Source organism: Theobroma cacao, chromosome 1 (genome assembly GCF_000208745.1).
Source record: "Theobroma cacao cultivar B97-61/B2 chromosome 1, Criollo_cocoa_genome_V2, whole genome shotgun sequence".
NCBI classification, from domain to species: domain Eukaryota; kingdom Viridiplantae; phylum Streptophyta; class Magnoliopsida; order Malvales; family Malvaceae; genus Theobroma; species Theobroma cacao.
The window spans coordinates 6,209,246-6,236,165 of NC_030850.1; the positions used below are offsets into that span (position 1 = coordinate 6,209,246).

At 35.5% G+C, this 26,920-nt stretch overlaps 1 protein-coding gene across 3 annotated transcripts; it reads right to left on the reverse strand.

Moving 5' to 3' along the window:
• On the reverse strand, positions 160–24,798 carry LOC18611704. Of its 3 annotated transcripts, XM_007048099.2 has the most exons (26): positions 24,538–24,798; positions 23,621–23,796; positions 21,236–23,431; positions 17,434–17,509; positions 16,321–16,443; positions 14,677–14,932; positions 14,108–14,596; positions 13,843–14,028; positions 13,426–13,716; positions 12,186–12,830; positions 11,477–11,873; positions 11,249–11,376; positions 10,875–11,045; positions 9,827–10,021; positions 9,071–9,631; positions 8,924–8,983; positions 8,462–8,790; positions 7,862–8,276; positions 6,375–6,842; positions 4,889–5,005; positions 4,670–4,791; positions 3,861–4,587; positions 3,425–3,679; positions 2,972–3,154; positions 2,183–2,524; positions 160–1,417 (listed from the first exon to the last, which is right to left on the reverse strand). In XM_007048099.2, the coding sequence occupies exons 2-26, from the start codon at positions 23,793–23,795 to the stop codon at positions 668–670; spliced, it is 9,657 nt and encodes a 3,218-aa protein (XP_007048161.2). In that variant the 5' UTR covers position 23,796; positions 24,538–24,798; the 3' UTR covers positions 160–667. The 3 variants fall into 3 exon arrangements, with proteins under 3 accessions (XP_007048161.2, XP_017979572.1, XP_017979576.1); XM_018124083.1 differs by lacking the exon at positions 23,621–23,796; XM_018124087.1 differs by lacking the exons at positions 160–1,417; positions 2,183–2,524 and having other exon boundaries at positions 2,976–3,164.

A 26,920-nucleotide genomic window follows, 5' to 3' on the forward strand; every position in this document is an offset into this window, starting at 1 on the left:
AAGTAATGCTCTTTATTTAATAGAAATTAGCTCCACAACTTTGGGGACAAAAGTGCACTTGATAGAAAGAAAAGACAAGGTAACAATTTGTAATAAGAAACTGTAAGCAACAATCATGGAGCAAAAATGATTAGTGAAAAAGAAAGGGGGAGGAAAGAGTTGGCAAATGAACTATATATTGGAAAAAGAATGAACAAACTGTACATTTCTTACAAAAATGATATGGACCCTTGTCCCTTAATATTCATCGAATGGCATCTACGACCTGCCTACCCTAATTTGTTAACTCAAACAGATATTTCCAAAAAAAATAAAATGGAACAAATGAACCAAGCCATCATACAGCATTTTGATTGCAATGGAAACCCCCAATCTAAATCTAGAATACACTCTTCAATCACTTTTTTTTTTTCCGCATCCTAGTTCTGAGTTTTGTCCAATCAATGTTTATATAACAAAAAGATCATCTCAAGCTGCGCAGCTAACCAACAACTTCCATGTCTTGCCATATCACAAGTTCTGCAGTGATGATTGTCAAGTGGCAATACTAGGAAACTATCCTTGGATTCATGAGCATCATCATCATCCTATCAATCAAGTCTTACCCATCGGAATAATCATCAGCCAGCCTCTTCCAAAATCATACTCTCACTAACAACCATGTTTTTTACATTAATGGGAGGTAAGCCCCACCATGCCCTTTCCTCAAAACAAGTGGCGCTGCAGTGTCAGGGACCCTATCCAAGGCCTTCATGCAGGCATCCACCACATCAGCGAACCCAGTAGCAGCAGTAGCCAGCTGCAACTGTAACCTCAAATCCCTAGTCCTCTTCAACAAGCATCTAAATGATCTCTCAAGGTATTTGGCCCATTCTGCGGGCAACCCTCCACCAGTGAGCCAAACTGAGAATTGGGACTGATCACCTCTGGCTGCTACCTCAGCCCTATAGAATCTTGCCAGTTCAATAAGCATAGATGGCTGAAGAGGAAGCACAGCCACAAATTCAGCCACAAACTCTTCTGTCAGTTCTGGATTGAGCATCTGATTCCAAAGTACTAGGGCCCATTCTGTTGGCTGATTGAGACCATAGGCTTCTGCAACTATTAGAGCCTCTTGGAAACGCGATTGCTCAACTAGCGCTCGCCTAGCATTTGTTTCAGATAGGTTGAGCCACTTAGAATCTGGCATTCGTATTTGAAGAGAGACAAGGGAAGCCTGGGCGCAAGCCCTGCGTGTTTTATTGCCAGCATCAATTGAAGAGTGCACTTCAGCAGCTTCAATGAAATAGCGCATTGATTCCAGGAGATCTTCATTCTGGTCTCTGTCATAACGTTGAAACCACTGCAAGGAAGCTTGCTCCGCTCGTGATTCCAGCAGAGCAGCTGTTTCATGCTTCATGTCAAAGTGGTTATAAACCTGCAAAGAAGAAAAGCACAACAGAAAGGAAACTGATGATTGGACCAAAACAGTTTTTAAGTATATGAACATGGCAACATGAGATAAATATATTTCACAAAAGCCTAGATGAGGTCTGCAAAATATCTTTAACTAAAAGAACTGCATATTTTCCGATTGCCAAACAGCATGGAACTCCTTGAATCCTCTATTACATGTATAATTTCCTAGACTAGCTTCCAAAAGGAATCAAATGACAACATATCAAATGACCATCAACCTAATTTGAAGCCAGTAAATTGCCCAATTAATAAATATAATAAATATGATGGCCTAAATAGACCAGTCCAAGGCTAGGCTATCTGCACAGGCCTGCAAGCCTGGCCAGCTTCGGGCTGCGCTTGGGCTAAGATTTTCCATTTTATTATTTTGTAAAATGAATAATATATTCTTATTTAAATTCAATTAACACAATATAATTAAAAATGTTAAAATACCAATCTAAAACATTTTTTATCATTTTATTTAATATATAATAAAAGTTTAAGTCCATAAGCAGGCCTGGGCTTAGCTCTTAAGGAGGGGCTTGCCCGGCCCTGCCCATGGACACCTCTGGGCCTAAATACTATGCTATAGTTAGTAGTACAGCCTTAGTCTTGTAAAGAAACCTTAATTAGTTAGTCTTATATGATGTATATTTATAAACTCAAAACAGCTTTTTCAAACAGATGATATTGATGGGCTAAAAAAACAGATGAGATTGAAGCCAAACATGCATACACTAACCATAGCAAATGCATCAAGGTCGTAAGGGTTAAAATGCTTCAATGATGTCAGAACAGCCATTCGAAATCCTCTGACAGCCTCAGCAGTGCCTGCATTTGTGTCTGCAGCAGTGGAATACTTCCGAAGAAGTAGATCCAATTGACCATTTTCTATGAGAATGCCAAGAATGAAATTAAGAGCATGGAAATTTCCAACTCCAGTTATCAAGCGAGCCAAACATGCAAAATCACCCTCAGAAACATAAGCTTCAACCCGGGTTGCAGCAAGGGCTACAAGAACATCAACTCCATCAAGGCATGCTGATGATTTGTAGAAATGGTGGGAAAGAATAAGAAGCTCAACCTGAGAACATAATTTTCCAGTGAATGAAAGGTTCATGCGTAAAAAACACAACCCCTCTAGAGCAAGAAATAAAACAAAAAATTTTGCCTTGAAAATCTCATGCTTTGTTGAAATAACAAGTTAGAAAGCATAAAAACTGCACAAGTGATACAACTAAAGAAGATATAATAGAATGAGAGTTATTGATCATACTACAACCAAAAGAACAGAGCCTGTTCTCACTAGACTCTCAAATACCTAATTACATCTATATTAAGGATTGACTTTCAAAATATGACTTCTCTAGGATAATGATGGCAACCAAAACATCAATGCTACACCAGTTATAGTTTCACAAATTTCTTAACAAAGTTTCTACATATGATACACATTCATATATTCTTAAAAAGCTTGATATTTTTAATCCTCACAAAATGATACTCAATTATTGTTATAATAAGATACTACCTCACAGGCATGCGGTATTTCTTGTCCAGTAATCACTAAACGCATCAATGCATGGCCAATTTCTGGTTCAGAAGGACACAGTTCAGCCCACTTCAAGAAATCTGAAAATCTCCACAATAGAGGAGCCGGGCCTTCTTCTTTCTGAGAATCCATATATCCCCCACGATGAGCAGCCAATAAACCCTAAAGCATACTGAATATGTGAGGTCAACAGGTTGCATAGAAATACAAAGAAAGTAATCCCCAACTGACACACAAACATATATTTCTCACGCTGATTTTAGGTGCAGTGCAAAGATGTGGATGACAACAGAACCATATAATTAGGTGCAGTTCGTGGATATAAATGACAACAGAAATATAAAGACTTCTCACACAACTAAAATCCAGATACTGAAAGCAATATAAGCATTAAAACTCAAGTGATCATTTTAAGTGCACCCAAGAAATCACCTTTAGAAAGGATTCTGCAAGAATTTGAGCAATACTAGCAGCTGGCATAACATGAGTTTGCACAAGGAGATTTGCTTCTTCAAAAGATTCTTGTGCTTTAAGAGAGAGTAGCTGTAGCAATTCAACAGGCTGCTTGCCAAATGCCTCCAAAAATGAAAGACCCAAGACTTTTGCAGCTTTGACAACAGCTATTATTCTCTTACATAACCCACGTCCACTACCTTCAGTGAAAACAGTTGCTAAATTCTCCAAGACCTTTGAAATTCAGAATAGGAGTCAGATAGGAATATCAGAGCAACAACTAACCAGGAAAGTTAAGGAAGAACCACGAGTAACCCATGAATGAGGAAAACTCTGGTTGAACTTTAACTGCTCAAAACCTAGATCAACTGATACAGATAATGGAGATATGAGAAACTACAGAGATAACAAGTACCTGCAATGGGTAGATGAAATGCTGATCAGTTGGTATATTGTATGACTGAATAACAGAAAGAAATTCCTCATCAAGCTTTGCTATTAATCTTTCGCTGGTAGGAGTGGATATCGCAGCAAGTTTCAAAGCAGTATCCACTAGTATGAATTCAGAAGGCATCTGTCCTGGAGACAGCTTCTGCTGGAGTTGTTTGGCAGCCGTTATTTGTCCAAACTCCAGTAAGGATAGGACAGCCCTTTCAAGTTCTGCAGGTCCAACCCTCTCCTCCCACTTAGGAGAAGATATTTCAATTCTAAAGCTTTCATCTTGCAACTGGAAGTCATTTCTAAGGTTGGGAGGATTGGAACTATCTTCAGGCTCGAGGCCCTTTTCTATTGTGTCCACCAGTGGCCTTCTTGATGGCACATAGCCTTTGGCCCTCCGTTTTGTCTTTGAACTCCCAATTGTCACTGTAGAAGAGCTGGAGTCTAATCCTTGATTTCTGTGGTGTACTTCCCTTGCATCATATTTCTCTACAGTTCTACTATTCATTAAATTAATATGATTGTCCATCTTTGTTATTACGCTAGCAGTTCTATCGATAATGTTGGAACTATTCCCCGTGACAGGGTTCCGGCTAGAACTTGTTAAACTGATCTCTCCTTCACTTTTCACTTGAGCTTCAGATTCCACAGCCAAAAGCCATACTCTAGTCTCAATTTCTCGCAGAAGATGTAAAGGATAAACTCTGATAAATTTAGCACAGAGGTTAAAAAGGAACCTGAATACTTGGATGCAAAGAAGCAATTCAATTTGGATAAATCACTTACGGTTTGGACTGGGTTATCATCCCACTTAACCATTGAAGAGAAAGCAGCAACATTTCATGAAGCTCACTTGCTGGAAGATCTTTCTCCACTGCTTCTGCATGCTTAAGGAAAAACAACCCCACCTGCAAGCCAACAGCAAGATTGCATTGAGAATAAATGAGCAAGCTGCCAAAAACAAGATTCTGGCTGACATCCGTCACATGTATGATGAAAGCATACCTGTAAAGCAGGATAGGAATATCTGACGAATAGCGTCTGGCAGTGATCCCATAAAGCAACTCTCTCTTCAGGGACATCCCAAAGGAATTCTTTCCATTCAGCTACCATGGATTCAGCCTAAAGGGCAAAGAAAACTGACAGTCAGAAGTTCAAGAGGCTAACACTAGAAAAGAACATTCATTGCAGAAGGTATGTAGCATATTAGAACTCAAAATAAATGGCAATAGACCAGATGCATCAAGAAAATAAATTTCCTCCAAACATGGCCTCATTTGGAACTCAACTTCACAATCATGTGTTGAGCATACCTGGATTATCCATCATTGTGATGTAATAATCCTTACTTGTAGGACAACTCTATATTAGGTTTACTCCTAGAGCCTGGAAGATTCTCCATCAAATTCTCATCACCCTCCTATCGATGGGAATCCAATTTTCACTAAAATATCTGATATCCATGAATATGATCTACTAAGTCTAGGCAATGTGACAAAATATCCTCAATTTACACACTTTCACATTTTGTCTTTTTGTCAAAGCACCTATAACTCCATATCAAAACAGTCTATTATACTCTACCTAAATCTGGAACATAACATCAAAGCACGACACACTGTACAAATCTCAGATTTTTAAACATAGTTTTGACAACCATCAATCAGTCCATGCATATGTGGATGCCTATAAGTGTGTGTCTATCTTTGTTTGCTCCGTCAATATATCCATGACCATTTCCACCACTCTTTCCTTTTCTCTTCTTGGAAGCTAGTAAACAACCTAACTCTCTTCAGATGTCCTACAAGGGGCAATCTTGAAATCAGATCACAAAAGCACTCTTCACAAACACTGATTATGCCATCACCAATTCCAAGGGAAAAACTACCTTTTTTTTTTCTCTGCTCATCTAAATCTAAACAATTGTTTTTTTCTTCCCAATAGTAGGTCCAATAATGCTAAACAGAGTAAATAGATGATCACAGGAAAAGGGATGAGGGTATATAACAACACAAAGTTCCAATGAATGCAGAAAGGATCTTCAAGTGCAAAATAAGGCTACAAAGACAAGCAAAGAGAATAGGCTCAACATCAAAACATTTTTTCAAACTTCATGCTGTAAGGATAAGGCTGCAACGAATCCAGTTGCCAAAAGAATGAAATGACCCCTCACAACATAAGCACCCCAAATAGAATTGATTTTAATTTCCACATGAAACATGTAAGTGGGAAACCATGAAAGCCCCTAAAATTTTACTTTAAGTTTCTAACAAATGATTATCAAACTAATTTTTAGAGTCAACAACATACTGCAAAAAAAAGAATCAACAAAACTGGTGATTATGCGAATGTCATTCTTCTGTACCCAAATTAGCTATTTTCTGACAATTTAAATACTAGATAAATAATCTGACTCAAATAGGCAAATGCAAAATCTAATAACCTCAGTAATTTGCTTTGTGCCACAAGAAGGAATATAGTGATAATGTACCTGAATTTCAGTAACTTGGTGAACAGTAGATTTCCAAGGTCCACCACTTGCCTCCAACTGCCTAGCCCAGTTGCGTGCTTGCTCCCACTGCCTGTTCTCTTCTAGTGCTGTTAGAAGGGAAGAATCATCTAGAGTCTCATTCCCGAGGTGCAGACCATCATTTTTACGCAAAGAAGGCTCTGCTAGATTAATTTTCCAATAAAGTCGTCGATAGTAAGCTGCCGCAGAGCCTCCATCTCCAAAGTCAGCAGCAGCAAGAAGTTGCAGTAAGCACCTTTTTTCATAAGGAGATGGACAAGTTGAAAGTGTAGCATCAGCAGCTTTTATAGCAGTGGAACTAATCCATGATATTCCAATCTGGCATTCTCTCCCAATATTTGTCTGTAAATGACTTGGTTCTTCCTTAATTCTCACAGAAAACGAACCAAGATGTGCTGAAGCTTCAGACAGACGCATTTGTGAAAATGCCTGAAGAAAAAAAGAACAGGAGGAAGGGGATAGTGGAGTGAGAATAGAATCAGGTTTTATCCAACGTGGTACTTTCAATCCTCAACCTTATTTCAAAGCCAAACCCAGAATCAAAACATAATTGTTAAAAGACTTTATAGCACTGCTTGTCAGCAGTTGAAACACGTTAATGCACTCTATTACAACAAAAGGAATGCATGGAAAATAAGATCACTATATTTAACAAAAAAAAATCTCTTTCCTAATTTGTTTCTGAAAGCATAATTCACCAGCTCTGGTCACAGCTTATGACACACAACTCAACCCAGCCCAACTCAACTCAACTGAGTCTTAATCCCTAAACAGTTTAGGAATCAGCTACATGAACCTGTTTTCTCCACACCACCCTGCTTGGTAGCACATCCTCTAAAAGATCCAAAGAGGCCAAACCATTCCTATCACCTCAATCTATGCGATTTTTGGTCTACCTCTACTCTCTTGATTCTTACTACATAAAATACAGCATCCACATTTTTTACTTCATATCCAAAGTGAATATAATCAATCTAACAAAATTATTCAAGTTCAGGTCTTTAAGAAAATATTGCTTTCATGGGACATTTTCTGTTGAACATTTTAAGTTACAATAATGTATTAAATTACGACAAGGAAACCCGGAAATATATATATATTTATATATACATATATATGAATACATGTACATATATATGTATACATATGTATGTATGTGTGTGTATTTTGTTTGAGATATCATCATTGAAGTTTTCTAAAGCACTTCAAACTTCATTTTCCAATTACTTTAGGGTAAGGCACAAAGTGTCTATGTTTGGCAGCCAAACAACAAATAGAAGTGGCAAACATAGAAACTGCAGTCAGTGACTGAAGACTATGAGGACACATGTACTGCTGGTTGGTGATAACTACCTCACAAGGCTTCTACCAAATTGACAGCAGTTCTCTCCCGCTTAAAAAGTAGCAAAGAAGAATAAAAAATCTAGAATTTAGTTTAGCTCACAAACCTGAAGAGCCCGGATAAATGGAAGTAAAGAACACGAAGGGAGGAACATTTCAAATGCTCTTAGTAAAGGCAGAAAGAGGCGTTGTTCACAAAGCACTGCAACCATCTTGGTCAGAGAAGCTGGACCTTCATTAAGATCACTTGAAACATTAATCTGTTCACCAAGTTCAACATTTCTATCTTCCCCAGCAATACTGCCCTCATCAGAAAATATTCTTGTTGCACTATCGGATGTCTCAGACAAGGGAGTCCTAGATATGGATTCCAAAAGCCGCCTACGTTTTGGACTCCGCCGATTGTAATGAAATGAAAGTGCTCTGCTGCCAGCTGGCAAGGAATTGGTAGCTTCTACAGCTGCTGCAACATTATCTGCTATCTGAGAAGCTATGTCATTCACCTTGATGGATTTAGTTTCCCTGTATGACTATATCCAATCAGATCTGAGACTCATAATGACAAATATGATTATATTCATGAAGAAAAATGCAAAATCTTAGAAAGAAGGATACTAGACTCATTGGAGAGAATGCAGTGACACAAAAAAGTAGTAAAATGAAAAGATCATAGAAGTATAATTTCATCTTGAGTTGTTTGGAATAACCTGGCTGCAGTTATTTCCAGCCAAACTGTTAAGCAGGACAGTGGAGACACATCTGGAAAGCACGATGCAATCATGGCCAAAATAGACCAGGAAAAGTCCTTTGCTTTTAGCAATAGGGACTCTCCAGGGTTTTTCTGCTTCTCGCAATCGGCTAAAACTCTAAAGAGTTCAACGGGGATATATACATTTTCCTCTGTAAAGGGACTTTCACTCCTTTTCTCAGAAGCATCCAAGTATGATTGGGAGCTAGCCTTTTTTTTTGATTGCATGCTTTTCAAAACTGTCAGTATATGAATCTTAAGCCGAGGATCACTGAATTCCTTTGATGCCTGAAACATGGAAAGAAAGTAACGGGATATAAAATGGTCCAAATTTTTTAATAACATAGTATAATACCATTAAGCACTAAACTAGGAAGATCAACTTAAAATTCCAAAATAAGTTTAAAAATAATGAGCTTACAACTTGGAACACTGTGTCAAATGAGTACCCTCCTATCTGAGCTTCACTCAAAAATCCAACCTTTAAGAAGACAGGGACACCATAAGTTTGTAGTCAAAGAAAAATTGCTGATGATCAAAAAATTAATGAAAAATAATGGACACATACCCAGTCATTGTCTCTTGCTAATACAGCAAGATATTTTGTACTCAAGGGAAGCTGATGCATCTGACAGAAGACAGTGACTAAACTCCAGTACTGGCTTGCAGCTTTTTGTTGAGATCTCAATTCAGTGCCGTCACCATTACCAGTCAACAGCCAAGATCCACATGTCTTTCCCTCCACCAACAGCGGAAGACTAGCCTTCTCTAAATGCTGTAGGACAAGCACAAGAGCTCGTGAAGGCTGTTTACTAGAAACCGAGATTAGAGATCCTTTTTGCTTAGAATTCCTTAAACTATCCCCATGCATACATTCATCAGCAAGTGCTCGAGCTAGAGACTCCATAACATTGTCATCATGTGATGCAGCATGAAATGCAGAACCCTTAGGGGAAAGTTGAGTAAACTTCTCCCTATTTTCAATGGATTTGTAAAAGAAAGATATCCTTCTCAATGCAGCTACATCTACTCGGAGCATGCTGGCTGATGAACCACAAAGCTCCAACAGAAAAACACTTGATGCCACCAATACAGTGTCTTCAAAATGGGTAATGGCAAAGGGCATGACCTGAAAATTCAAGAGCAATGAGTATCATCACAGCATCATTATCCAAAGTTGTCCGAGGTCAGTTTTCTTCTTGGTAATTCTGTAGTAGCATATGAAAATAAACTAAGCCAGCCTACATGAATGCATTTTTTTCCTAGTCAATCTCCATTTCAATCATAAACATACTATAATCTAAATAATATGATAACCACTTACTGATGAAAGAAGAGACTCTTCACTCTCAGATATAGGTGCAAGAAGTGTTTGGACATCTGATTGAACATTTGTCTGTGCAGAAGCACTGGATCTCCCGTCTCTTTTCAACTTTTCAACTCTTGAAGTAAGAAGATGATTAAAAGCTGCAAGTGCACGTCCACGATGCAAGTGATGTTCAAGCCCAAGTCCAGTGTCCTAAAGTGAAAATAAGCAATAGAACTACTGAGAAAAACGATGGTTATGGTTAAACCATATAAGATAATACCAGAAACGATATAAATTGAAGCAAACCCTAAACTAACAGTAGCATAAACCCAAATAAAAGTAACAGGAGCCAAACAAAAGAAGTAAGGAATGATAATATTTCCAACAAGAAACTGCAATATACTCTTCATTCAATTGCAAACAAGGAGAAAGTAGAGAAAAGGTTGAACAAATGATGTCTCATGGAGGAGCAATAATGCCATTAAGACTAATGAGCTTCCAATAAAAATAAAGCAAAAACATAGTAGAAGGCCATGATGAAATCAGATTTATTTAATAAAATAAATGCTCCCAGTGCCTTGAGACAAATTACAATGATGCAGCCATCAGTGCTTTACCTAAGTTACATTGCATCAGATAGAATACAAACCTAGTTACCTAAAGGAAACAAATAGGGATTCCTAGATTCAATGTACTACACTTTATTATTATTATTTTAATTGGAAGAAGATAGAGGGAAGGACAGAGAATTTACTGGCATATAATTCAAAAGCACAGGATCCTTTCAACATAGAAAAATAAGTCCAATATTCCCACCAATTATCTGTTAAAGTGACTCAAGCAAGAACTTCCATTTGTACACTATACATGAAATTTAAACTCAGATTTCAACCCATTATCCTAACACAGTACAAATGGAAATTCTAAACCAGACATTAATACATCATCCTTACTGTAAAAATGCATGCAATAGGAGGAAGCAAATAAAGTTCTTTCCCTCTAGGATGATTATTATCCATAAGGTATAGTATTAACTAATTATCCAGGAAGAATAAGGATAAACCTCAAGTGAAGAGTGATAAAGTTCCTCTTCAACATGTTTCTGGATAGTTGCTTCCCAGGAGATAGCATTAATCTCAGTTTGTTCGTCAGAATTTATGTAAAAATCAATGTCTCTATCCAACAAAGATTCTCCAGTAGGCAGACCTGAAAGCGTTTGCCATCCAAGGGGACCCTGCAACATTGCACAAACTATATGATATAAAAGTAAAATGCCAAAAAGCAAGGGAATAGATGAAATCTGTCAAAGGTAACATTAAATGGCATTTCCTAGAATTTATTTAAGCATGATAAAGCCAAAGCAACAAAGTTTGCCTAGCTACCTACCATATTAACTACATTTGATTAAATGGTAAAAAATGAGAAAAGAAAAGAGACCTGCACATAAAGCTGGATCAACCGCCGTACAGCCTTAGGAAACCAGCAAGGCAGCATCTGTAGTAGTGAAGTATCACGTCCAGTAGAGAAAAAAATGTTGTCACGCCAATTTAGGTAATCTGCTAAAGCTGCATTCCCAAACCAAAAGGCAAGAATATTGTGCCTAAAATTAAGGCATGATTTTTAATGGGCATGAATAAAAAAGAAAAAGAAAGGTAAAATACTAACCATTTTTTACTCTGGTACTGAAGTAACTGAAAGTTGTATCTTGTCCAAATCCAGATACAAGTGTGCGCCACAATGTAGGATAGTGCTGCAATGTAGGTCTCAAATTTTCTAACGTGCATTGAGCTGTGGAGCTATTATGCCTGTTAACGCTCCCACTACTTAAGCAATTCTGGATTGGAGCAGAAGCATACATTAGAGTCGCTAATGCTGCCATTTCCCCACCTCCTTCCGCAATATCATCAATAGTACAAATTACTTCATCTACTTCATGACCACGGAGGTTTCCACCATGAACTAAATTATCTGACATTATTGAACGAGCATTTGCAAAAGATGCATCATATTCATGCCCTTTAATCCTTGATAAGAGCAGCAATCTTGCCCAATGACAATCTCCCTGAACAGATGCATCACATAAAACAGAAAAGATATGTAAGAACATAAAAATAATTTATCATGTAGAACTGAACAATCTATTAGCGACCTTAGTAAACAAGCTGGCAATATCAGAAAGCTTTAAGACAATCCATGTATAAACACATGACATGTTTCACATTGGTGAAGTATGAAAGAAAATCACATCAAGCAAAAGACAAGCCAGTTATGAAGGCCAACAAAACATGGATGAAGGATGGTTATTAAATATCAAACAATCAGATAAGATCAAGTATAAAGAACATTAACAGTCACTGGGCATTATGAAACTTACTGCAGCTTCCTGTAATGAAAAAAGCAAATCATCATTGAGAACCAACTTGTGATGATCAAGATAAAGGTCTAGAAGATTTGGCAAATTATATTGTGCACAGTAGCGAATAAGTAATTTATCCAAAGCTTGCACAGTGTCTGCATGAAAATTTTCACTGCTGTTTGAGAAATGTAGATCTGACAATCTCTCAATGGAATTATCTTCAAATGAAATCTTATATCTGTTTGTAACAAAGCCTGAACGTGCAAGTAGAGATACTATCTCTGCAGTGCCTTCCCAGTAGTCCTTCAAAAAAATCAGTTTCTTTACAAGCTCCTGCTCCATGAGCATCCTTAACCATGTAGAACACATAACAGAGGAAGACAACCTCAAAATTTTGATATCTGGAACATCCATGCAAATGGCATCCAGTTCTTCAACAGAGCAAATATAATTGCTAAAGTCAGGAAATCCACTGCATTCAACAGTTGAGGCAGGCTGGAAACCATCTAAAGCTATTTGGAGGCTTCCATTTGATAAAACAGATGTAGGAACAAGGTCTAAGAGTTTGAAGACTTCCTCCCAGTCATTACGATATATATAATACTCCAATTGTGACTCCCATGACACATGGACACCCATTATAAAAGGCTGATCCAGTACTATCTGAAAAACGGAAGATTTAAAAAAGACATCTTTAAGTCCACCACACAGCTCATAAGTGTGTTAATGCAAACATGAAATTGCATGCAATACAAAAATCAACCTTCAAGATATTGTATATTTTCAGCTTCCAAAATGCATCCCACAGAAATAATATGCAATATGATGCACTCCTTCAAAGTAATTAACGCCAAAATTGTAGATACCAATTTGACATAGCTAAATATCAAGTTTAATTTAAAAGTTCAAGAGTATTTCATTGCTTCATAATATATCAGATGCATTGAAAGCTTTTTCCACTCTAAGAGAACTGAACAAGAATGGAATAAAACTTTGATTTAACCCCCCCCCCCCCCCCTCCTTTTACTAACTGATCACATAGAAGTTTTCCCTTTAAAATTTGCTTCAACCCAATACTCATCTTTTTCATCATACTCAGACAATCGAATTATGAAAAATTGAAGCCAAGAATTATTATAATAGTGCCCATTAAACATGTCTTACTATGGCAATTTTGTTCCTCACAATATGTTTCAATACAATTTATAACCTTTTTAAAAAAAATATGATCCAAGAAAAGGCATGAAAAATTGCTTACACGATCAATGGTTCTCTGATCCCAGGCCTTGGACCACACAGCAGCAGCAGCCCAGTATCCAGCATGGGCACCATCTAGATCAAGCGCAGGATCAGATGAATTTTCATTAACATTTGCCCATGAACCTAAAACTACTCCATCAATCTCACCACACTCAATTGTTAGGTGGTTGAAAAAATCCAGTAGGCACAAATGAACCCCTCCTGGTGAGTTTAAAGTTGATGTCACTTGCATGCGCCCTTTCTGATGGTCAAGAAATGTTTTCCAGAAACTACAGCTAGGATAAAGCCTCTTTCCAAGAGAGAGACAAAAGGACAAAAATTTTAGCACCGCAGAAATGGTCAGGTTATGAACTCAATTGCATTTACACATGCTTTAACAGAAATGTAAGCCAACTAACATTAAACTTTAACATACCTCAATAAGTGATATTCTCTCCAACATATTCCACTCAACTGATCCCAGGTAACCATATATCCTCATCTCTTCAGCAATTTGCATACGTAGAGTTCTCCTCACTGTGCCAAACAATAACTGCTTGAGGCAGACTTCAACATCCTCTCCAAGCCGTTGTAATGTTGCTATAGCAAGTCCAGTTTCACCCTGTTGTTCAGGTACAGTCAATGTACAGCAGATATATGGAAAAACTTCACCTTCAAGTACTTAACCTTCAATAAGTTACCTTCAAAAATAGATCATAAGCAATAGCTCTTCCAATGTCACTAACTTCATTGAAGGTATCATGAGGCCCTTCGTCAGAGGTGAATTCGCTTGAACGATGAAGATGCAGTTGAAGAACAGCTAAAGGGAGGCGACCAGAGAGTAAAGCATCTTTTACCACAGTTTTCAAATCCAGTTTATCTATTTTCCAACGTGCAATCATCTCTTTGGGGTTTTCAGAGGGAAGAATTTTCTTCCCTGAAATTTCCCCTCGTGAAACAAGGGCAGATGACTCACTTGAATCCTCTGAGTCCAAATAAGCTTCAGAGCTCAGAGAATTGTCAGGCACCAAAGCAAGCCTCTCATTATTGTTGGATGGGAAGGTCAATGCAGGAATCTGAAGCTCATATTGATTCAATGTCTCCAATGAATTCGCTAAAGGTGTTGAAAACTGAAATTCTTCCTGCAAGGAATTTGGATCTACTATACTTAGTGGCTCCTCCTGATCCACCTGTGTCATATGAACAAAATATTACTTGAAATTCTGAAAGAAAGCAAGCAGCATAGAGTAACCAAATCACAGCATCATACCAATCCTTGGCCTGGCTTTTTAAGTTTTGCTCTGAGTTGATATTGCAGATTACGAATAATCTCCAGAAAATGAGCCATCTCGCGAAGCCTTACAGAATATCCCATTTCATTTTGTGCTTTATCAGGTAAAACTGGAGGAAGAGCAAGGAGACAGGTCCCATCTAAGCCCTGCAACATGAATGCATCCTTTTTACGCTGGAGTAATCCATATTCACGGATCATTTTGGTAGCAAACCAGGTGGCTAATTGCAGTAGCCTGTAATATAAGAAAATGATATGTAAATACATATATTAGAAAATATACATAGTGATCTAAATCATCCATATAAATACAATTATTATTAAAATTAAAAAATAACCAACAATACCAAATTGATACCCAACATTATATACATCTTGATTCCATAACATGGCATAAAAGTATATGTCATGCCAAACCAAGGAAAGACACTGGCAGATACATGAAGTCAACCACAATGTTGTAATTAGGCAGTTAATTAATGTGAAATGTAATTTGTAGATAACAGCAACACCGATACCACTTAACAAAAAAAAGTAAAACCGATACCAATAACTACAATAATTTAATAAGGGACCAAATTTGACATGATCATAATCCATACACCGATCTTATAAAAAAAAGATGTACCTTTCCAGTTGCTTCGACTGCGAAAGGAGGGGAAGGAACGGGGTAAAAAAAAGGTGAGATTCACTTATGATAGGTCAACTAGAGATACTTCTAAAAGGTAGCCAAATCCTGTATCATATCTCATCCAATACTTGTCCAAATTCCTCTGATATGTATCCAATACTTCATTTAGATTATCCTAGATTTAAAAAAAAAAATCAGTTTCTGGGGCATATCTGATACTTCTTATCTTTGTAGCTTTGACTACGGTCAAAGCATCAGACAAGGTTTTTCAAAGTTTTGCCTTACATCAGATGATCATGTCCTCATAAACATGCCCATTCTCAAGGGCAGGATAGTTTTCCAAAGCACATAACTTCAGGGAAAATGAAGAGTCAGAGCAACAAACCTTTTTAAATAGTACAAAATATGTATCTAACAAGTATTAAACCTGAACACACAACCATTTAAGCATAGTTTAAGACTAAGTTTCCAAGTTAAAGCATAAAAAGAGATTTGCTTATTTATGAGAGGGAACATTTATGAATTAATACAAAATAAACTTTGAAATAAAGAATACGTACAATATTATAAAATAATTATCTATAAGAAAATATAAAGCTCCATTGGAAAGTCGGTAGAAGGTGATCTTAACTAATTACTACAAAGAAAAGAATTTGGAAATAGAAGTACAAGAAAATCCATAACCTTACAGGTGTGTACCTCAATCAAACACCATATGGACCAATGACCCACCAAGCAAAAAAATCAAATACCAAGGATCCCCATCATAAAATAGTAAACAGGTATTACCTAAGCATACAATACCTATATCTTTCAAGGAAAAGGTGAAAGGAGACAAAATACAGGAAACAAAGGCAAAACATTGTAATTACTCTATTGTGCACTGTTATCTGGATATGAAGCACTCATTCTTCCCATGTGCATTGCAAGGGGCAAACAAATACAATCCTCAGACCATCCTAATCAATGAAAGATAGTAAGAAGCTCTTAACCTTGACGCAGCAGAAACCTCATTATCATTGCCATTTTTCCGAAACATAAGATAAACAGCAGCAAAAAGCAATCTTAAAACACCTTCTTCTGCCAGGTTGACACCCACAAGCATTTCCAAAGATCTGTTAATCCAGCAAGAGAAATAAATTCATTAATTACTTGCTAAAATCAAGTCTAATTCATGGAAAAAAACATCAATCTAATTCACCAAATATAAAATGCTGAAGAATCAAGGTATTCCTCTGGGCATACAGCAGAGAGGACTGCAAAGTATAGTAAATATTGTCTTCCATACATGACACACAGCATAAGGAAAACGGAAAAGGAGAAAGAAACAGCAGTGGAATGAGAAACATAGTTGAAAAAATAACTCTCCACATAACAAAAAGAGGTGAAGTGCAAATTAGTAAATTATAGCAATAACCTTTACAAAAACAAAATTTAACAAGAACCAACCAAATAATAGCATAGGATATCTACCATCATATAAAAATCTAGAATACAACATCTGAAAATGCCTAAATAAAATAAAATAAAGTATCAAGTAAATAGAAACTTCAGATCTCTCCCTCCCCTCTCTCCCTCTCTCTTACTCCCTATAGAACAAACTTTCTAAATGACCTGATTCCTTCTATTGTATGGTATGATCAAATCAATATCACTTTAGTACTAACATGATGAGGAAAATTATGATGACGCTCACAATGCGAATAGCTAGGCACTCAATTGCCTACTACAAAAAAGTGATTAATTTACATTGAGACTATATATTCCTCTAACCTTGCCTATTCCATAGGCTCCTCAATTATAAGAGAGGCTGGAAGACAAAATTAAAAAATAGAAGCCTTCTGCTTTGGACAAAGTTATATATCCCATGATGGCATAAACAGATATAGCCATGCACTCAATTGGCTGTTACAAACAAGAGGTATATAAACAGATATATTCCACAGCAGCATAAACAGATAATTAATGAGATTTTACCATTGTATAAAATGTCATTTTACAAAGAATAAGAAAAAAAAAAAGAGGACAAAGAAGAAATAAAAGACAAGAAAGGAGGAAAGAAAAACCAAGAACACAGAATTTAAAATGAAAAGGAAGAATCTTACTGCTTTACTTCATCAAATTTCAAGTAGTCCAATGCCATTTGCAGCTGACGCACCCGAGAAAACTTCAGATCCCATCCTGACATGGAAGCAATTCACATGAAATGTTGAAAATTTATTTCAGAATTCTTTAATGTTGCAGCAATCCATGAGCAAAGACAATCATACTTTGAAATGAAAACTGTAAAAGAAATAAGAAGTGTAAAAAGGAAGCAACCCCAAAACCAATTTGGATAAAAAAGAGTTTGTGGTCATCACAGAAAACCAAGGCTTCAGTGAAAGCACATGTAAGGCTTAAAGTTCTTAAATGGGTACTTTAGTTGCACTTTACAGCTTTCTTTTAAACCATTCATTAAATGCAGAACAGGCTCGTCACTCACAAGATGGGAGCAGCTGAAGTTACACCATCCTGCATAAAAGGCAGCCTTTTGAATTTCAGCCATTTCCACTTTACCTTAACCAAGACTAGAAGCATCGCAATGCAAAACTGTCTTCCTAATACCAGTCAGCTTATAGCAGCGTAAGTGTTCATTAATAACACGTGGTTCTATGGGTTCATCCTCAAACTCATTTATATCATTTATCCCGGAGAAGAATTTCAAGAAGCCACTTTGTGTAAATATTTCTTGCATTAAAAAAAATCTGGAGAATTCCATATCCAGGACTGTCTAATTATGAAGTTTCAAACAAAGAGTACGAAAATTCTTTTCTACTCTTGATATACATCCCAACAATACAAATATTCCAGAGCAAGAGCAAATGATACACAAGAAAACTTATGCAAGGAGCGTTTCTGCTAACATATGAGAAAAGGTAATCATTCATTTTGTGTCTCCATATCATTCCATGTATCCTCTTGAGGAACAATGAAGCAAGATGACGAGGAAAGCAACAAGGAAGGGATCCTTCAATACAAACAAACATTTTTTCATTGGAAACAGCAACAAGAGAACATTAGACAACAAAGAAAATTTTCTGGTGAGCTTAATAACTTAAGTAGACAGCATTCACTAGACCAAATAAACCATATGATCATAGATGCCATAACCACTATCTCTCTCTGCTAACTACACATAGGAACTTATAGATAATAGAAAGACAATATTGAAAAGAATCAAACAGCACTGTACAGTTACTCAAGCAACCAGCTAGGCCAATAGCCAAAACCTAAGTTGCAGCACTAAAACCATACCCGCACCACAAACAACACTGAGGCCACTGGAAAGAATAGCAATGTCAAAAACAATTTGACATTAACAAAACTATAGGAAGTAAAATCAAGAGTAAAGCAACCCTTTTCTGAGCTTGAGAATGATAGTTCTTGCCAGAGGGGCAATTGGGCCACAAACATACTGTGACACCAAGAATCTGAAGACTTGAAAATTAACTGAAATCCATATGCAGATAGAGTCATAGAGCTACTTATGAGGTGTACCTCAGAAGTAAACAAAAAAAATACATTTAGATACAGTATAGTCCACAAAAGCCTATGAAGCCACAAATTAAGGATTTGCATACATTTTAAAACAAAACTCTTGGTACTCTGGTGTTTTCGACATTGACCAATCAAAACAGTTCTGACAAACTTACGCCTATATCAATGGGTAAAGTATCATCCTAATGAATTATATCTTTACTAACTCAAGCTCTAACCTTTAAAAGCATCACTCACAAGCGGAAACTGAGATATTCAGCTTATCAGTTTCAGTTTGGTTTGACTCAGTACTACCTATAAGGCTCACACAATTTCCTCAGCAAATTTCTGATGAGTTTTTATGTGCATAAATCACAATCAGTTCTACATTCAACTGCATATAGTATTTACCAGATTCTCCCATGTATGTAATTACCAGGGTGGCAGAAGGACATTAAATATTAAAGGATAATAGTAGAAGATTTGAATGGTTTTTGCCATATTCCAGAATACTTTATGAAACAGCAGCAAAGGAAATTTTAAGTGGTTTGCTGCAACTACAAGTTGAATGGATTTGATTCCAAAGAACAAGCCAAACCATTATTCTTAAAATTTAAGACTTACGGGCACTTTTATCTGACAGAATGGAGAGAAAGGATCATTACCCAGGTGTGCTCCAACTGAACTATGGTCCTGGCAGGTAATTTGGTATGGTTCTACCCTTAGGCATTCTTACCCAGTTATATCATGACTTGAACCCATTAGCTTGACACCAAACAGCAGTCACTTATTGATAGAATTAATATGCAGAATAATGTTTCAAGCTCTCATTCTAAAAAACTAAAAAGTGAATTGGAACATAATTCACCTTTAAAGGATGATTATGATGATTAAATACTATGCTTGTCAATAAAAAGGCCAATCGCCAATATCAGTCTCATCAAAGGTACAAGAAAGGATAAACTGGAACTGATCCTAACATTTAATAAACCATATTTGGCTTCATTATGGTAATTACAGAGCCATTTCGTCAAAAAGTCCATACACAAAAAAACTATATGTTATTCTGCACATCTATACACACAACATATGAAGATGGAGAAATCAGCACATACATAAATGCTTGCAAGTTTGCATTTTCCAGATAAGTACTTACACAACAATTATCCAATCTCCTGGGCACAGCTGATGCAACTAAGGCAGCAAGCTAAATGCACACCTTATCTTATCCGAGCCTAAGTGTCTTTAAGTGCCAAATAAAGAAACTTCAAAATTCTTCAACAAAATTTAAAAGGCCTAAGGACAATTTTAACAATAATCCTAAGTCAAGAATTCATTCAAATGCTCTCCTAGTCAATAAAACAAAAAGGGCAACAGCCAACACACCTGCGCGCTAATTTAAGATAGCCATAATCTAACATAAATCACCAGCAACATGTTCATAGCGTAGACCATAAATAAAAAGATTGAATTACCCTTTATAAATACATTAAAGTCATGTGAACAGTGCTACAACCATATTACGTTACTTATAGCACTCACCTATTGTACCTGAAAGGACCATCAAATCATCTATTGGCAACGGCTATGATGCTAGTCAACAATAAAATTTGAGTAAAATAAATCTTTTTTACAGTTTACAACTAGTAAAATTTATCATTACGACAGCAGTTAGACTTATAGGCAAAAGCTATGATGCTAGTCAACAACAAGATTGAGTGATATAAAACTTTTTTACAATCTACAACAAGTAAAATCTACCAATATGACAGAAGTTAAACTTATATACAATGTGGCAACAGTAATTCAATATAAGCTTCCCTCCTTCCAAACCCATGCAACCTCATAATTCCATAACTCCAAATTTGAAACCAATGCTTAAAATGTAAATAACCACCTCATGCCAGACATTCCAACCTATCTTTAGTAGCCACAAAAATTTCCATCCTCACACAACCATTATTGAAACCTTTTTCCTTCTTTGTTAAACTACAAAATTCACGATTTGCATTTTAAATCAAGGGAGTTATATAGATTGGTTAACAAGTTTCCAAAATCAATGAATAGACTTAAAAGCCACCACTAACTGAAGCTATCAGCAGTTAAACCCCAGTTTAGTACCCAGCCAATATAACTAAATATCCATTATGAATTTGCCAAGAACAGAACATAGCAGACATCAATTGTCAAGAGCATAGCAATTCTATAGTGTTGACGTACAGCTCAAACGACCAACAGACTACAGTTGAAACAAAATGTGTACCAGGTTTAGAATGATTGGGCAAAGTAAATGGTAATGATGACAATGAAACCAAGATACAGAAAACAATTGTGATCACCAAATTTTGCTGATATACACAAGGGAATTGTATCTAATCATGTTGTTCTCACCATTTTCCAAACATAAGCGATCTGCCTCTTCAGGACCTTCATAGAGAAGAACTCTATCCAAAATTTCCACTTTGCAAGGCGACAAGAACATTTTTGGCTCTTCCATTCCCAGAGTATTTTTTGCTTGACATCCAATGCCAGTACTAATTCTTGGTTGCTGATAACCAATGGTTTCAACAGGAAGGAAATTTGGTGAAACTGAAAAAGAAGGGAGAACCACCGAAAGACCACCTTTAGTCACCAAATAAAAACATCCCTGGAATGTACAACCAACAGCTTCTCCAATACAAGCTTCTTCTCTCCCATGGAGAGAAAATTTTTCACTTCCTGAATTCAAGCATCTGTCATCGTGGACTACGGAGTCTGTATGCAAGTCAAAATGAACAATTTGAGAACTCTTGGGCTCCTTAAAATTATGCCTTTTAATGAGCCGAGTAATCCCCAAAGGAGAAAAACAGATACAGTCATCATCACTATATCTATCTGTTGGAAGAAAAACCTTTCGCATAAGGTGGAACTGTATTTGCGAATCATGAACTTTCTCACCCGTTACTTTTGAAGTAGCAGAAAAGCCATTCAAGACTGAATCACACAGACACCTATTTCCGTAAAGGTTCCAGCCATGGATTTTCTGAAGCAAATTGCTTCCAATATTATCATAAAAGGAAACAATTTCTTTCATCTTGGAAGAACTATTTAAATTACAAGAATGTGCAGAATTAAAATATATCCTTTGATGGCTTACATCACAACCACCAACATCCCAACCAACTAACATCCCAAGTCCTAAATGTTTATAATGTGGAAGCAATTTGTCAAAAGCATAATACTTGTCTGGTAAATGGTTACCAGAATATATCACATATACTACACCACATTCATCAATCACAGCCACGAGAGATGTATAAGATGCAACAAGTAGCCTCCTAAATGTTCTTCTACCAAATAAACTACCATGCTGATAATATGACTTGCTGTGCATATCATCATCTAGAGCTGAACTTTCTGGTTCAGGCAAAGTCACCTGACGGTTTAATCCGCAAGTCTGTAAAATATCAAGATGTGCAACATACTCACCAGAAACTGCGTTATAAAAGAAAACTAAGCCAGAAGCATTGAGGCAAATGAGAAAATCATCGGAAAAGCGGAAGTCATTCCACTCAACCAGTGGGCATGTATTCACAGTTTCCTGAAGCTTCACCAAAGAAACCCACTGAATTCCCCAACTATTCAATCGGGCAACAAAAATTATATTCTTACATCTGCTTTTCTCACTTTCATCATTAGTATCGGCAGATGCAGGGTTCATTAATGTTAAAAAGAATCCAATTAACTGATGTGAATTGCTAGAGAACACTCTGGTGCATTTGTATGAAGTCTCAGAACAAATATCTGATGAAGACAACTCTAAGTTTTCATGGGAACCATTTTCTAAATTCCCAATTGTCTCTAGGCAGCTCTCCTTACTTGATGAAGAGTTCTCTTTACAAAGAAATCTCAGAACTGGTAAATTACCAGTAAAAATGCCAAAAGAAACAACTTTCGCAGAGCAAGGAAATGATGACTTCTCAGGAAGCCTGGTCCAAATGCTACCCTCATATTCAATAGTTTCAGCTTTAGTGAAAAATGATTGCAACCACCTCTTTGAAGTCGCAGTTCCTGACAAATTATCAACCCCAGCTTTCTTACTTGTCTTGTCTGGAACTCCTCTTTGTCCATTAGCGGTGCCTTTATCTATAACATTTCCAGGGCATTCAAAAGACAAATCAATTGACTCCTCTTCCTTGATATTTTGAAATGATGAGGATGAAGGCCCCCACTCAACCCATGTCCCTTCCCTAAACTCACCCTCTGAAGTTGCTCCAGGCACACTGCTATTATCATGCTCACAAAATGCATGCACCATCACACCTTGACTGCCAGACACAAAAAGAAGTTCTCTAAATGGGCCATCCTTGTGCTCATTATAGGTATCCCCACACACACCCCAAGCCAATGAGTTTACATCACAAAGAAAAGGGTAACTATTAGATCTTGAAAATCTACATTCAAGAGATATACCATTATCAGAATGCATTGTTGATTCAGAAGTGCATGGAATATCATCCTTTGAATCAGTCCTACAAGCTGATGAATCTGAATTTTGAGGACCCTCATCATAACAACTTTCTGAAACATTAGAATCCAGAGAGTCCCCTGCAAACCAAAAGGAAAAACTCAACAAAAGTAAAAACAAAATCAGAATACCCATGCAAATGAAACTAAGTGCACAGCAGGAATGAATAAATGAAGCCCCTGATGAACACCTTCCAACCCACACAAAAATAAAATAAAATTTTGGCAGTCGAGAAACACAGCAATAAAAAAAAAAGAAAGGATATTAACCTCTAACCAGAGGAACTAGCAAAGCTTGGCATTGGTATGAAAGCAATAACAGTAACTCCCTTGTTGGGGATATAAAGGCTTCACGAAATTCCGACAGGTTGAGTTGCAACTCTGAGGGACCCCATTTATGTATCTGCAGTATAGCAGGACCTTCACCACCAGCAGAACGATCCATTCTGCTCATAAGCAGAATCAAAGAAGCAGACCAATATATTAGACTCATACCAGAATCTAGCAGTTCTAATTCCATCAATGCAATTTAAGATTTAACATTGCCCCACAGAACCACCCTCAAATATGCATTCTAATCTACATGCATATGCTTCTAATTGAGAGAGACATATCCATAAAATAATCGCAATAAGATTCATCAAATAGTGCAATTAACTTTAACTCACAAGTTGCAATAGCTATTATAAGGTCAGAAATTTTAAAGCAATCGTACTCATCAGATAAAAGAGGCACATTCTAATCACATTTTTCTCTCAATTCGATGGCTCAGAATTTAATTAAATTTCATAAGCATGCATATACAAAAGTGAAAAAAAAAATTTCTTGAAGATTTTTAAGTAGACTTAAGTTGAAATACACTGTTCATTATCTAAGTAACTTAACAGCATTTACTGTAGCATTTAAAAAAAAAAAACACTCCGTCTTTTCCTTTCACCCTTCTTCAATTTTCTCAGCAACCAAAGAGAAATTAATCAATATTATGCCCACATATAAACTTAGAAATAGTGAAACATTTCTAAAGAAATTCGAAAAGAAAAATTAATCGAGCATCAATTAAAAGATCAAAACGAGATTAAGGGATAAATTATATAACAAAAAAAAGAAAATAAAAAAATGCCATTAAAAAAACCCTAACAAATTAAACTCTATAGATTAAAGAGAAAAAAATGGATTTGAGAAAGAACCTGGAGAAGTTAAAACGGATACTTCAAATGATTAACGGCATCTGTGCAAATCGCAAGAGCGTGAACTTCTCTCAGTAATGAGATTGATTCTTTTTGTTTGTTTCTTTCTCTTTTTATTTTCTTTTTCTGGAGAATTTGAGAGAATTTCTTCTTCTTTTTTTCTTTTTTTTGATCGAAGACGACAGGTATATTGAACTATGAAGGTTCGTCTGAGGTAAGGAAGAAGGAAGCCCAATGAAATGGAGTGTGGGCTTTTTGGTAAATTTACTTTCTTTTTCTGTTTTGATTATCTCGGTCTGAAAGCGGACTACATTAGGACATGACGTTTTGTTTAAAGCTTAATTAATATGGATTTTCTGTAATAAATTAATACTTGTACTTCTTTCCATTTTAGTATGTTGTTTTTTCTTTTATTCCTCTATGAAAAAAAAGAAAAGGAAAATAACATAATAGTATTAAAATAAAATGATCTCTTATTCAATTTTAAATTAAAATAATATTATTTTTATGCATAAAATTTTTTATTAATATTTTGATATTTATTTTCTTTTTGTCATAAATTTTAATATTTAAAAATATTTTTATTAAACATCAATTAATAATCTCTCTAATAGAGAAATGTCATTTAATAATCTCATAATATTAGGGGTATTCAAATGGTTAATTCCCTTAAATCAATTTTGGAAATTCTAAAATCGAAAAAATTAAACTTCTCCTCTAAAAAAATCAAAACTAAACCGAATTAATTTAAAAATCTAATATTGAACTACTTCGGTTAGTTTGGTTCAATTACCAAATACCATACTCATTAAAATGGAGGAAAAATGTGAGAATGTGGCATTTTTTTTGTAAGATCCCATGTTAAGATTTTTTTTTGTTTTGTTTTTTTAATTGTTGAGATCTTTTCTTATTTTGTTTTTTTAATTGAATAATAAAGAATTAAAGTTTTTGTTTTGTTTTTTAATCTCAAAGCTCACTTATCTCTTTTAAGTATTATTCAATTTGGTTAGTTCGGTTACTTTAATTGAAAATTTTACAATAAAAAATCGAACCAATTAAACAGTTTTAATTGAAATTTCAAAACATTATATCGTAAATTTCACAATGTCATGTTAGTTAGTTTACGACATGATATTTTGTTTAAAGTGTGATTAATCTGGATTCTCAATAATAAATTAATACTTATACTTCTTTCTATTTCAATATGTTATTTTTGCTTTTATTCTATCGAGAAAAAAAAGAAGGAAAACCAACATAGTAGTACTAAAATAAAACGATCTCTTATACATTTTTATATTAGAATAATATTATTTTTATACATAAATTTTTCTACTAAATTTTTGAGTTGCATAACAAATGATAATTATTTCTTTTTGTCATGAATTTTACCATTCAAAAATAATTTTTTTTATTAAACATCAATAAATATTCTCTTTAAGAAAGAAATATCATTTAATAATCTCTTAATAGTTAGTTCAGTGAAATCGATTCTGAAAATTCTAAAACCAAGCTCTTCCTATAAAAAAATTGAAATCGAACCGAAGTAGTTTAGTAACTTAGTAACCAAGACTGAACTATTTTAGTTAGTTGGTTCAGTTACTAAATACCAAACTCATGAAGATGGAAGGAAAAAATGTGAAGATGTGGCATTTTTTAAAAGATTCTATGGTGAGATTTTTTTTTCATTTTTTAATTGAATAATAAAAAATGAAGAATGAAGAATTTTATTTTGTTTTTTGAATTCAAAACTCATTTATCTTCTTTAAATATTACTCAATTCGATTAGTTCAGTACTTCGATAGAAAATAAAAAATTGAAAATCAAACCGATTAACTTGTTTTAATCGAAAATTCAAAACATCATGTCAATTAGTTTGTGACATAACATTTTATTTAAAATGTGATTAATCTGAATTCTTGATAATAAATTAATACTTGTACTTCCCTCTATTTCAACATATTGTTTTTCCTTTAATCCTTTCGAGGAAAAAAAAGAAAAGGAAAATCAACATAGAAGTACTAAAATAAAACAATCTCTTATTCATTTTTAAATTAAAATAATATTATTTTGATGCATAAATTATTCTACTAAAATCTTGAGTTGCATAACGAATGATAATTATTTTCTTTTTATCATAAATTTTACCATTTAAAAATATATATTTCTTTATTAAACATCAATTAATAATCTCTTTGGTAGAGAAATGTCATTTAATAATCTCGTAATATAAGGGGTGTGCAAACGGTTAGTTTAGTGAAATCGGTTCTGAAAATTCCAAAATTGCAAAATCAAACTTCTCCTCTAAAAAAACCGAAACCAAATCGAAGTAGGTTAGTAATCGAACACCGAATTACTTTCATTAGTTTGGTTCGGTTACCAAAAA